The sequence below is a fragment of the Nuphar pumila genome, chromosome 4 (assembly GCF_984573655.1).
Source record: "Nuphar pumila chromosome 4, dmNupPumi1.hap1.1, whole genome shotgun sequence".
Taxonomy (NCBI): Eukaryota; Viridiplantae; Streptophyta; class Magnoliopsida; order Nymphaeales; family Nymphaeaceae; genus Nuphar; species Nuphar pumila.
The window spans coordinates 3,533,426-3,546,352 of NC_143252.1; the positions used below are offsets into that span (position 1 = coordinate 3,533,426).

Below are 12,927 nucleotides of genomic sequence, written 5' to 3' on the forward strand. Positions count from 1 at the left end.
TGTTCAGCCTAATGGCTCATTCATTAGTCCATCTGGGAAATCAAATTTTAGGGCGTGTTTGACACATAGGACGCCTCCTGCCTGAGGACAAGTGGCATGCGGTGGGGCATCCTGCATTTGATACGCTGTGCATCTCACTTTGGCGAGACACGAGTTGTGGACAAACACGGCCCGGCTTGTCCGGGCAAACATTTGTCCTGTGTAGCAAATACCGTTTTAAAGAACCACTTTGGGAAATCTGATTTTATTTAGTAGACCACTCGTTCACAAACTCATTTGTGTAAAAAGCCCTGGTCTCCCTTTCTCATCAAACAGTGCACCCAGCTTATGCACTATGTTCACAAATTACCCCTACCAGAAGAGAGGAGCCCTTATGGGTAGGAGTGGGCATCGGGCCGTAAGTGTGGTCCGGGCCCAGCCCATTAATAACGGATTGGGTTTCGACCCGATTCTTAACTTGCTCAGGTTTGAAGATCACCCCATGGCCCGGCCCAATGGGCTAATGTGAAGCATGTAGGTTTTGGCCCAACTTGACCCAAATCCATTTGTAAATGGTAAATTAACAAGTTTTCAACTTTTCATGTAACTAATTAGGTAAATTGTAACGCCTCAAAATTTTAACATGAAACCACTATTTTGTTTTAATACTTTTAAAATTAGCAGCGAAAATAATTTATTAAAAAGATCAATTAAAAAGATTAGACAGGTTATAGATCTATCAAACAATACACTGAATTAAACTCAATTTATCAATCACATAAATAACTTACTCCTATGAATTTTAAATAACATTAAAATTAAATTTAATGTCAATCAAAAAATTCTCGAAAAAGAAAAAAGATGGGCTCTCAACTCGCCGCAACATCTCGTTGTCGCTAGGCCTCCTTATTTTGAGGGTCAGACTCATCAAGCCCCAGTAAAAGATACTAAACCAACACAGGTAAACTAAAACCAATATACATGAAACATACTTCAAATAAGTTTAAACATCATTTAAAAAAATTATCCATTTCATATATACATGATATCACAGTTGCAAAACAAAACTAAATTTTAAAAGCCAATAATAATGATCAAATAAAAATGCATACACCTATCAATGCAGAACAATGAATCTTTCATACACACACATAACAAATCTATCGCAAGGATTTGTGCCTTCATCTTGGGCGCTTTAATGCATGATTCAATATTATTTACATATTTATTTTAAGCATCGTATCTACACGTAGTCACATGCCACACACTTCAATGCACATGCATTTGCAATTCTATAGCAAAGTGGCATAAAATAATAATAGGTTCAATGACATGTTTCATAAAATTTCAATGCATACATTTAAACACATCAATTTTACCTATGCACGTTACCATGTCAACACATTCATAAAAACAATATAAAAAAACATGCTTCACATAATTAACCGGCCCATGCTCTGTTAGGGTTCAATTAGGTGAGTATCATGCTTATTTAAAACTTAAAACATGTTTTTATGTGATACTCTATAGTATATCCACATGTTAAGTTATCATTTGCAACCAAGCATCACCATTAAAAGTGTATACTACACATAACTTAATTGGCTTGTATTTGGTTGGAGACCCGGTTAGGCGAATAGGCAAGACTTTTATTCACGTATGCAACTCGTTGAAACACAACACATAATTTGCATAAATAAATAATAATACCATTTATTTTACTATCACCCAAAAAGGTTCCAACAGTGCATTAACGTCACAACTTGATTGCGCTAAAATGAAGCTAGACGAGTTTGCAAACCATTTTTTTTTTTTTACAAAAGCAATGTGATACTGTTGAACCCTTTAGACCCAGTCCCAATGGGGACTGGTCTGACCCACTATGGACTGGGTTAAGGTCTGATCTGTTATCGGTTTAGTCCCATGAATCTGCATAACTCGGTTATATATTATTATTATTATTATTTTTTTATATTGCAAGTTATTATGCAATAGTTAATTTTTTAAAATTTTATATTATTAAAAATAATAAATAACCGCCGGGTAGCCCACGGGCCCACGTACATAACGGGCTGGGTTTCGGCTCGGTACCTAACGGCCAGGGCCTAAAACCTTGGCCCAAACCCGGCCCATGGTGGGCCGGGTCGGCTTGGCCCATTGGGCGGCCCTGCACTTTCCCCACCCCTACTTGTGGGCATGGGAAATGGACATTTCTCAAGTGAGGACCGATGCTGTTAAAATCGGTTCACTAGGTGAATCGGTTTCTTAAATACTGTCAAAACCAGACTTGAATGACCCATACTTTGGCACATAGAAGTATTAAGCATTAAGTCTGAATTCTGTCATACAAGGTCTTCAGCATTAATCTGACTCAGCTGCAACTGTCATGCCCAGAGCCCCCTATACTTCATTCTTGAAATTGTTCAGCAATAAGAATGAAGCTACATTTCAGATGCAAATATGGATTCTCAAAAGTTGATGCATGTTGGCGGTGGTCTCATATTCAAGTCACTTGAAGATTGGCTGATCCTGTTCTTATCAGCGTACAGAGCCACAATCTTCATGGTTGAACAGGTCTCATCACGTCTTTGCACTGAGAGTTCACTATCCAACCAACTTGTTAAAGCCTAAAAGAGAGCTTCTCTCTAAATTCCTCCCCTATACAATTGCTCTCCACCATCAGCATTTGAATAATGACTAAGCCCAGTTTGGCCACTGTAACTGACCTCCGGCAACACCATAACCGCATTAGGATTCCAATGCCAAGGCCGAAGGTGCACGTCAGATGAAATCTCACCTTTCAAGCGAGAAAATGCATCGTCATCCAGTGTTACAGACCCCCAGTCTCTGCTTCCTGCTTTCGCTTGCTTCAGCCTTCTTCTCACCAACAAATTCCCCACGTCTTCTCTCTTTACCTCTGAAACTGTCCGAACTATCGCAGTGCACACTAGCAACACCATAGCTGCATCTTCTTCTGGCAAGAACTCAACAGCAAAGAAATTCCAATTCAATAGAGCTGTCGCCCTTCCAACTGGATCTTCCGATGAATATCGAACCAATGTCACAAACCCCTCCTCAACATGACCTTCCCCTAAATGTGGTTCTGCTACCTGATACTGTAGTTTCCTCCCCTTCAGTAGCCTAACCTGCAAATGTTGCCTTTTTTCTAAATATAACAGAATTTGACATGCAACTGGAATAGTCGGATTGCCCAAAAACTTACAGGTTCACCAGAACTGTTTTCTAGACAGAGATCTAATCCTTTTTCCCATTGTATTGTCAGATCATGGCCAGTTGATAGAGACCATACAACCTTCTTCTCGTGCAAAGCTTCTCTAAATTCCTCTTTTGGTGTGGCTGTTCCCACAACCTTTTCTGCAAATTCAATCATAAACATCAAACATCTTGAGTCAAATTTTGTTTCCCAAATTAGTATACCCAACTATCTTGAATGCATTGTAAAGTGGATGGATCATCTCCCCCAAGACTATTCAGGTATATTTTGAACAAGAGGCTGGCTGTAGACTACCATCCAAATAACATTGATCAGTGAATCCAGAAATTAATCACCATTCTAACTCCACTTACTGAAATCAAGTCATTATTGACATACTTACTATTATGCGAAAATTCTAACTCGGTTTACTGAAATCAACTCATTATCCGCGTGGTAAATACAGAGCATGAAGGTATATATTACCTGGGGCCACCCCTATGGAGTCAGCAACATATGACCACGGACCATCGCATACTTGGATGATTCGCTCCTCCCGCTTCACTGGTTTTGGATTATCTCCTCCTCTTCTCCAAACTCCTTGAGCCACCCTATACTTGAAAGCAAGGTGTTAACAAACTGAAACAAGTTGTATTTGGAACAACTCAATGCGGCTAGCCTGCTGTATCTGAAAACCTAGTGAACTCAATCTAATCTAGTAGCAAGATCATATAATCCCCAACAAGAAGAGCATCGATACATGAGCCAGAATGAAACGAAACATTACATCTCCATCATTTGATGCCGATTACAAAATCTAGAAGAAATTTTGCAATTAACGGAGAAGTTGGAGGTATTCTCGGAGAAGAGTTTCATCTTGTTGCACATGGCATCAGTAAGACTGTCAAGACTTGTTTTCGCAAAACCTAGCAATCATTTCTAAGGATACACTGTATAGTTTTCGGTCATCAAATAAATTAGCTATAGTTTTCAAATCAGTAGTTTACAACACTATCACGTCTCTTGCACAAGTTCATAGCCCACATTCAAAATAAACAAAAGGGCTTTACCTGATTCTTACAACAAAGCACTCTTTTCCAGTGTGGTCAAGAACTGTCCGAGACAACCATCTACCCTCCTGAGGCCGATACTTGTTCATCCGGAGAACAACATCAGAAATCATTGCACCAGCATCATCTGTCACCCTATCAGGTACACACTTGAGCAGATATGGTGCTTGAACTGGTGGTGTTATTGATGCCACCACTCTTATCCTTGCCTTCCCTTGCTTTTCTGCTACTGTTACCTCTCGGCCAACTGTGAGAGATGGTGCCCTCATCATCTCCTTCCATGCAAAAACAATACTTTCCTTCACTTCATCTGAATGAAAACAACTCCTTCCCAACTGCCGGAGCTCGAGAATGACTCCCCTGGTTCCAAATTCACACCACAATTGGAATTCTTTTCGCCAAAAAACCATCTCTGATGAGCATGGCAAGATAGTAGAGACGTGTCTGTCCATTTTGAACTGTTTGTGGCGTCTAAGAGTCTTTAGTCTCAACAAGGTGTTCTTAATATCCCCTTCCTCTACACTTCCTTTCATGAATATACAAAGCTGTGCTAATAAAAACATGAAGGAAATTACTTTTAAAGATAAACTTGTAACCATGTTTAGATGATATAAACAGTACAAATTCATATCTTGATCAAGGAGCAGTACAAAAACTTTCAATCATAAAAGATGTTAGACACAAAGATAAATACAATAATTTGCTGTTGGTGTTGAATGACAAGAGGCATGTATCTTTTATGAGGCAAGAGGAAAGACAATATTTTGCTGTTGGTAGTGCGTGAGAAAAGTACGAAAATTATCAACATATTTGGAATTGAAAACTTATACAGCAAAATGGGATAAGTTGGGATATTGCTACACAGTATTCCATTTTCTGGATACTCTCGTGCATCAGACTACCCACTTAAATTTTTTGCTGTTTTCATTTTACCTCTGTAACAAGTCTCGGTTCAAGCGATTTGAACCTCCGATTCACATCTTCAACCGACACCTCCCAATAAACCGGCGATCTAGTTCTATTGAAAGTCACCCCTGCTCTCTCGTACGGATGATCGAAGGTGGCCTCCCATAATCTGGACGTAGCCTTCAAGTCTTCCTCTTTCACACAATCCCAATCTGCAATCATCTCCATCTCCATCTCCCCAACAGCCCGGCCGTAACTCGCCGGAAAACTCTGCCACCACCAAAATACCACCAACAACGTCAATTTCCCTACACAACCATTTCATATCTATCGACACCCACAACAAAAGAATCAACAAACAGATGAATAAACCAGCCTCTGACCTACCAGATGGGTCATCCATATCAGAAGGATATCAATTGTGGGTACCAACACAGAATGGCAATCCCCAAACTTCTGCAGCAGATAGATGAACCCTCTGTATCTGTGCTTTGCAGATATCAGGAAGGAACTCTCCCTCCAGAGTGGCTCGCACACCAACTCATAGAACCCCAATTGCTTGATCGCCACTGCCAACAAATCCACCCCGTCAAGATCGGTATCGACCATCGGAGTCTCGGAACCAGGTTTCGGATTGATCGGTTCGGATGGGTACCTCTGTTTCCAAATATCCCTGCATCTGTTCATCGCGTACTGTTCGTTTTCATCGTCAAAGATGGCCGGTTTCTCGATAACTTTAGAGAATCTCGACAAGCAATACCGTTGGAAAGCGACCTGAAAAACAGAATTCTGCAAGAGTTAGTACCATATCAATTCCTGTGATTTCTGATGGCGGAGAAGACTGATTGGTGATGAAGAATACCGGATTCAAGGTGTGGCAGAACCAGATGTATTGTACATCCAGAGGAGGCAGAACCAGTGGAGAGGTATCGAATATTTGGGCATACAGAGGCATCCATAATTGGTGGTACCTGAAAATAAGAAGATTGAAATGAAAATAAAAAATCCCATCTTTGCTATCAGAAGTGGGTTTGAAGAACCAAATCCTAAGATTAAGATAGGAAACAAAAATCCCATCTTTGCTATCAGAAGTGGATGTTAACTGTTAAGAATCAAATCCTACGATTAAAATGGAAACCAAAAATCCGATCTTTGCTATCAGAAGAGTGTGTCAAGAATCAAATCCTAAGATTAAAGTGGAAAACGAAACATCCCATCTTTGCTATCAGACGTGGGTGTTAAGAATTAAATCCCAAGATTAAAATGGAAAACAATGATCCCATATTGCTATAAGAAGTGGGTCTTAAGAATCAAATCGTGGTAATCCAATCTTGAATTTAGTCAGAGAAGAAGAGCACAACCTTCTTATGGCCTGCACAAGGGTACCAGTTTGATGCAGCCATGGAGAATGATGCACTATTCTGAGAAAGGAGAGAAGCTTTCTGGCCGCTGCTACCAAATCCACATTCATCCGGATCCCCGGCTTTGATTGGGGTGAAGAGTTCTCTGAAAATGAAGGCTCCCCATTTGTTTGAGGCACCATTTTCTGATGGTGGTCCTCTTTGCTTTTCTCTCTTGTCCCTGTACCAGGATCACCATTAACTACATGATGGGGGAATCAAACATGGTTTTCTAGAGAGATAAAGTGGCCAGAGGGAGACGTGGAGGGGGGGGCGGGGCGAGGTAGTGAGAAAATGGGGAAAGGCAAATGGCAGGCCTGCCTGATAGCCACTTGCAATTTCTGAGCAAATAGAATGTTAATGATAACAACTCCATCCATAATCAGACAAAGCTTCCGCTTTCATTTCTCTAGCTGTACCTTTCAATGTTCTCTTCATTTTTTTTTATATCTGATACAAAATATTGCAGTTCCATGCATGCTTTTAAAAAAATAGTAAATATTGGCTATATAAATCACTTTTTCTCAAAAATTTCCAATTTTTTTGTGGATCGAATGTTAAGGATCTAATTTACATGGTTTGTTTTAGTAAGAAAATTGTTTTGAATAATGTAATTATGATTAGTAATTAGGTTTTCAAAGATGTTTAATAATGTACCAAACTTTAATAACTCAAAAATCACTTTTTATAGCAAATGAGTCCGATTTCGGATACCAAAATACATTGGGGAGTCCGGTCTGTTCTGAACCGGGACAGCTAAATTTTGCAAATTACTCTTTCTGGATCGGACCCATTTACAACCCTACCTTTTTACATAAAAAAACATGATCCAAAGCATCATTCTAACAAATAAACCATGTTGAACACATCTATGTGGTTAGATTGAGTAGATACAATTTGTACCTATGATTTTTAGCTCATTAGTTCCTTACCTATTTCTTGAAATTTTTACTTACACCACATTTAAAAAGCTTGTATCTATCCAACATTTGAAACCCGAGGTTACTCAACCATAGAAATGATAATAAAGAAACAGGAAAATTTCCCGTCTTCTTGGCCTAGTTTGTGTTGGATTGCATAACAAGAAAGAACATTCCCTCATGGTGGAAAACAACTTGAATAAGGTCTGCAAACGTAAGGGAAACGCCCTTGAGTTTGTAACTTTTTAGCTGGACAAAGATTTCTGTGGGTTTGGGATCACAGGGTACTTTACCCAGTGGATAGTGCACCCCTTTTGGAGAAAATGGACCCGAATATTATGCATTATAGAGAGAGAGATAGGGGTCCTAACTCCACACCAATGGTTGGCCTTGCAAAAATAGGCAAAGAACTTGTAAACTTTTTCTTGTTCAATACCAAAATTTTAATGCGGGGATGTATGACATTTCCTTTTTCTTTTCTTGAAGTTTTAAATGATGAAAATCAGCATATATTGTGCTTAACATCTTGGCAGGTTAAGATAAAGCTTTATTCTTCTAGCATATCTTAAACATGTTTTTGGTAAGTTGACCTATATATATATATATATATATATATATATATATATATATATATATATATATATATATATATATATATATATATTTGATTTGAGTGCAATTTCTAGATATAAGCAGTACACTGCTTACAACAGATTACAGAGCCTAATCTGTCCTTGTTCGAGAAGTTTCATATACCTGACGCCAGTGATAGTTTACTAGGACAAAGGAACCTGTTTTTAATTATTATCCTCAATACAGATCCAGTGTCCAAATCATCTTTGTATATTTTGGATATGCACCATTAGGGGTGGCAATCCTGTAGGGTCGGCGCGCGTTGGTGGGTCGGGTTAACCGGTTGGCAGGTCGGGTTAACAGGTTGGCTGGTCAGAATACCTCAACATGAACACAACCTGTTTATTAAACGGGTCGGATGTGTCAAACACGAACATGACCTATTTATTAAACGGGTAACCCGACATGACACGGTTAACCCGTTTAATAAACGGGTCAGGTCGGGTTGATTACACGACACGGTGACCCGTTTATTAAACGGGTCAACCCGATAACATAGATATGATAACGGACCCGAACAACCTGTCTACCGAATAGCACAATTAGAAACACACAAAAAAATACATATACTTTTTTTCTGCAAATCGGGTAAAAACTAGGGGTGGCAATGGGGTCGGTTGCGGCTGGGTAGGAAGGAGTTAGGTGGGTGACTAAAGTGTAAAGTTAGGAGTTAGGGTTATATATATATATATATATTGCGGGTTGATGGGTTCGTGTAAACGGATTGACCCACCCGCCTAACCCGTTTATTAAACGGGTCAAACGGGTTGGCGGGTTGACATACCCCTAACACGAACATGACCCATTTAATAAACGGGTTAGGTGGGTCGACCCGTTTATGACATGAACCTGTTTAAGCCAAACCCTAACCCGACTAAGAAACAGGTTGGCTGGTCGGGTCAGATTTTGCCACCCCTAGGCACCATGCTACTTTGACCTTGCTAAAGTGATTACCAATTAGGGAGGATTGGAATACAGGTGGATCACATTAGATCCAAATCTGAAGTAGATAAAGTGTAGTCGAGTCAAATTCAGAATGAATTTCATTTGGAATTACTGGATCCAATTAAAAGGAAAAAAAAGAGGAAACAAGACTTTTTACATGTAAAAAAGTGTAAATGCATTGGAATAGATATATAGGAAAATTGGTTCCTCTTACCGTCCATACAGTATAGATAGTGCTGATTTTCAATATTGTAAGTCATATTTTGAAAATCAGACCTCATAGATGTGTTCAACATGTTTTATTTGTTGAGTACATACTTTTCAATTGTGTTTTTTTCACAATAAAATATTAATTTTAAGAGACTTAAAATTTATGAAATTTTTGAGTTGTTGATTTTTGAAACCTTATAAAAACCTGCTCACATGTCATACTGATTCAAAATTATATTCTTACTAAATAAACCATATAGATCACATCCCTGTAAGGTCAAATTAGCAAAAAAGAACGTAAAATTTTTTTTTTTGAGAAATCAAAACCGAACATTCCTTGCTACCCGAGTGTGAGGAATATATATATATATATATATATATATATATATATATATATATATATATATATATATATATATATATATATATATATATATATATATATATATATAAAGTGGTAGCTGCCCAAACCTTAAGTGCGCGTGTACGGGTGGGATGACGCACTGGGACTTTTGTCACCGCTAAAATTTTAACAGCGACAAATATCGCCGCTAAAAGTATTTCAGCAGAAAACATGCTGAGTGCCCATCTCGCCACTTGATGAACGTCCAGCGTCGTCTGGTTTTTTGTTGCGCTTCTAAATGATTGCGCAGCTATACCTACTAGAGAGAGAGTAGAAAAATTGGTTGGAGTACGTGGCATGAAATTGGGTGGTCGATTCCAAGTATTATCAACCTTACAAATATAATATTTCCATCAAGCCCGGACCAAATTCCCCTCACCATGAGTTTGATATCGAGCATGATGATACGGGGTTCAACCTAAATGGGCTGAGCTTGAACATTCGGTTCGTTTACCGGCTCTAGGGCGTTTCAAGCTTACTGGACAAACAAACTCAGTTCGTTCAACTCGTTTCCTTCCTTTTTTGTTCAACATGGGTTATTAGTTAGATCCCAGATGTGTGATGGGTTGGATCAAAGCCTAAACTGGGCATAATCTATCCGGTTCCAGATCTGATTGAGCAAGCACGTCAGCCACACTGCACACGCCAGGATCTGGGTATGTTATGGTTGTAACTTTCTCTTCTTTATCTCTTTTCTGGTATAAACTTTCTTTTCTTTTGGGTTGGTTAGGTAAGATGGCGATTGTTTTTGGTGGAAGAATCAAATGCCGCCTCCATTTTTAATAGCATTGTCATCCATAAAGTGATCTGGAAATCTGATTCTTGTCCAACCCAGACAAAAGTCAGACTTAGTTTATTCAACGGATTCTGTTCCATAATAAAGACTCGCTGAAGCGGATCCATTTCACTATTTATGAGTCATGATTAGGGATGAGGGTTGGAGGCAGGGATGGACTTACACTTTTCCCCGTCCCGCCCCGCCCCACCCCATCCCCATCCCCATCCCCATCCCCATCCCCAATCCTTCTAAGGATGGCAATGGACATGAAACGAAGATGGAAGTCTGGATTTTGAGAGGGGTGAAGATCTTGTCCCCAACCACCGCCCTTGTCCACTGCCATCCCTAGTCATGATTGATCGATTCATACTAGGGATGCACACAAGCCGGGTTCAAGCTGAGCTTGAGTTAGCTCGGCTTGAAAAGAAATTTTGGCATATGAGCCCGGTTCGAGCCGAGATGAGCTTCAACACCTTTTGCCCAAGATCGGCTTGAAAATAGGTCCAAAACATTTTTGAAAGACAGGATTGAACTCACGCCACTTGCAGGTAAGACCAACAACTACTCATTAAAGTATGAGTTTTATTTATAACTATATTATGAACAAAATAATACTTATATAAAGTCCAATTTCTTTATATAACTATGCGAGTCGGGCTGTTCAAGCTTAACTTTTAACTTGTTTACATGTACGGAGCCACAACCATTGTTTAAGCCTACTGACTCATTTATTTTTTTTAATGAGTTTGAGCCAAGCTTAAACTGGTCGAGCCCGGGCACAAGCTAGCTCGGCTGGATGTGCATCCCTAATTGATACACTCGATATTCTCTATTAGAGATGTCCTTTTCTGCAGGTTTGGTACACATATCTACCGCAAAGCATTTGAGATCCGATTAATTAAACGGGTCACTTTCAGTTTTAGATTCTTACATCCAAACCCAAATTTGGATCTAAGTAACATTTGGAACCATGGCTGTCAACAGGTTGGACCTGCAGCAGACCCCGTGAGTTCGAATCCAGATCTGACCTAAGGTGTTGTGGCAAGCCTGGTTTTTATTCTCTTGCCATTGGAACCCTGGAATTGTTTTATCCGAGTTTGGGTTCCAATCCCACTGGAATTTAGCATAGATAGAGCCAAACATAGATTTGGGTATGGATTTCATAAACCAGACCCGACCAAGTATTTAATTTTTATGTCTTAGCATAGACAGAACCAAACGCAAGTTCGGATATGGATAACATAAGCCAGACCCAATAAAGTAATGTTTTCTATATTTTTTAATTGAAAATTTGTGGATCTTAATAGACACAGGTCAGACTCGGGTCTCACACCAAATTTCATAAACCACACCCACCTGGTCCAGGTCCATGTATTACTCAGATCCTATGAGTCTGACCCTCACAGCTAATTGGATCCATTTCATTGTTGCTGAACTTAAATCTTATTCAATTAAATTTGGGCCAAATCGAGTCATACCTTACCAGTTCACAGACCCATCTAAAAACCCCACACATGGAAAACTGCAAAAATGTGAGCAATTAGGGCACATCATATCCTAATATATTAATATCCATTCTAATACATACCCAAATCCGAATAGGGCACATCAGATTTTTTAGTGTAAGAATTAATTTTTTAACAAAATCTAAAATTGATGACTACCAATTTAGAAAAAGCACATGGAAGCGAGTGAGAAGAGTGAGAAAAAATACATGAAAACATGAAAAGTTGAGTAAGAAAACATATAAGAATAAATGAATCGTGTAGAAAACATAAGAGAAGCGTGAGAGAATTAAGGTTCTCATCAAGTTTCAAAAGCGAGGAGTATCGAGTTTCACCTATCTAAGAAGCTTTTAGTAACTCTGATTAGCACTGTTATTAGATATTACCGAGGCAATGTTCATCACTAAGCTAGTTAAAAAGATTATAATTGGTAATGGCAACATTGATTACTTCCCCCTTAGAATTAGTACTATTTTTTCTTGCTTTTTGACACATTTCATGTCAGTGCATTCTTTCTTTTTCTTTTTTTCTTCTTCTGAAAAGTTAAAGCAAGATATTAATTACTCTGATGGATCTTGTTTTAGCGGCCCCACTGGCACTCTGTTGGGCCATCCATATTTAGCAAAAACAAACCTTGCATGAACATAGTGAATACATCAGGTTAGGCTCTTTGTTCCAGTGCAAATCCTTTTCTTCATGAAATCCCTTAGTTCTACCTAGTTTGAATTCATTGATGTAACTATCACTAAACACTCAGTGAGGTGGTTAGACTTTGTACTGCATAAACCAATACCATCATCCATGGCCATGCAATCTATGAAGTATGATTGTTTATCATCCATGATGAGCATCTTAGTATAGATCATAGTTCTCTTACGCATACATCCCTAAACAAGTTCACCATTTTGGCATGCCCATGGAACACCTCAAAATCTCCCTAAAGGTAAGTTCTTTATTCCTAAGA

General features: G+C 39.0%; 1 protein-coding gene across 2 annotated transcripts; it reads right to left on the reverse strand.

The window, feature by feature from the left end:
- Positions 1–2,281: 2,281 nt before the first annotated feature.
- LOC149839084 (enolase (DUF1399)) lies at positions 2,282–6,809 on the reverse strand. Of its 2 annotated transcripts, none has more exons than XM_090002254.1 (8): positions 6,531–6,809; positions 6,032–6,140; positions 5,557–5,943; positions 5,197–5,439; positions 4,264–4,808; positions 3,680–3,804; positions 3,203–3,354; positions 2,282–3,120 (listed from the first exon to the last, which is right to left on the reverse strand). In XM_090002254.1, the coding sequence occupies exons 1-8, from the start codon at positions 6,710–6,712 to the stop codon at positions 3,055–3,057; spliced, it is 1,809 nt and encodes a 602-aa protein (XP_089858380.1). In that variant the 5' UTR covers positions 6,713–6,809; the 3' UTR covers positions 2,282–3,054. The 2 variants fall into 2 exon arrangements, with proteins under 2 accessions (XP_089858380.1, XP_089858379.1); XM_090002253.1 differs by having other exon boundaries at positions 2,282–3,125.
- Positions 6,810–12,927: the final 6,118 nt, after the last annotated feature.

Bases quoted from the DNA above. Each gene is read 5' to 3' on its own strand.
- LOC149839084 (XM_090002253.1), bottom strand. From the start codon at position 6,712: ATGGTGCCTCAAACAAATGGGGAGCCTTCATTTTCAGAGAACTCTTCA. The intron at 5,440-5,556 runs GTAGGTCAGAGG...TGGTGGTGGCAG, and splicing joins TGATATGGATGACCCATCTG to AGTTTTCCGGCGAGTTACGG. The intron at 3,126-3,202 runs GTAAGTTTTTGG...CAACATTTGCAG, and splicing joins AAAACAGTTCTGGTGAACCT to GTTAGGCTACTGAAGGGGAG.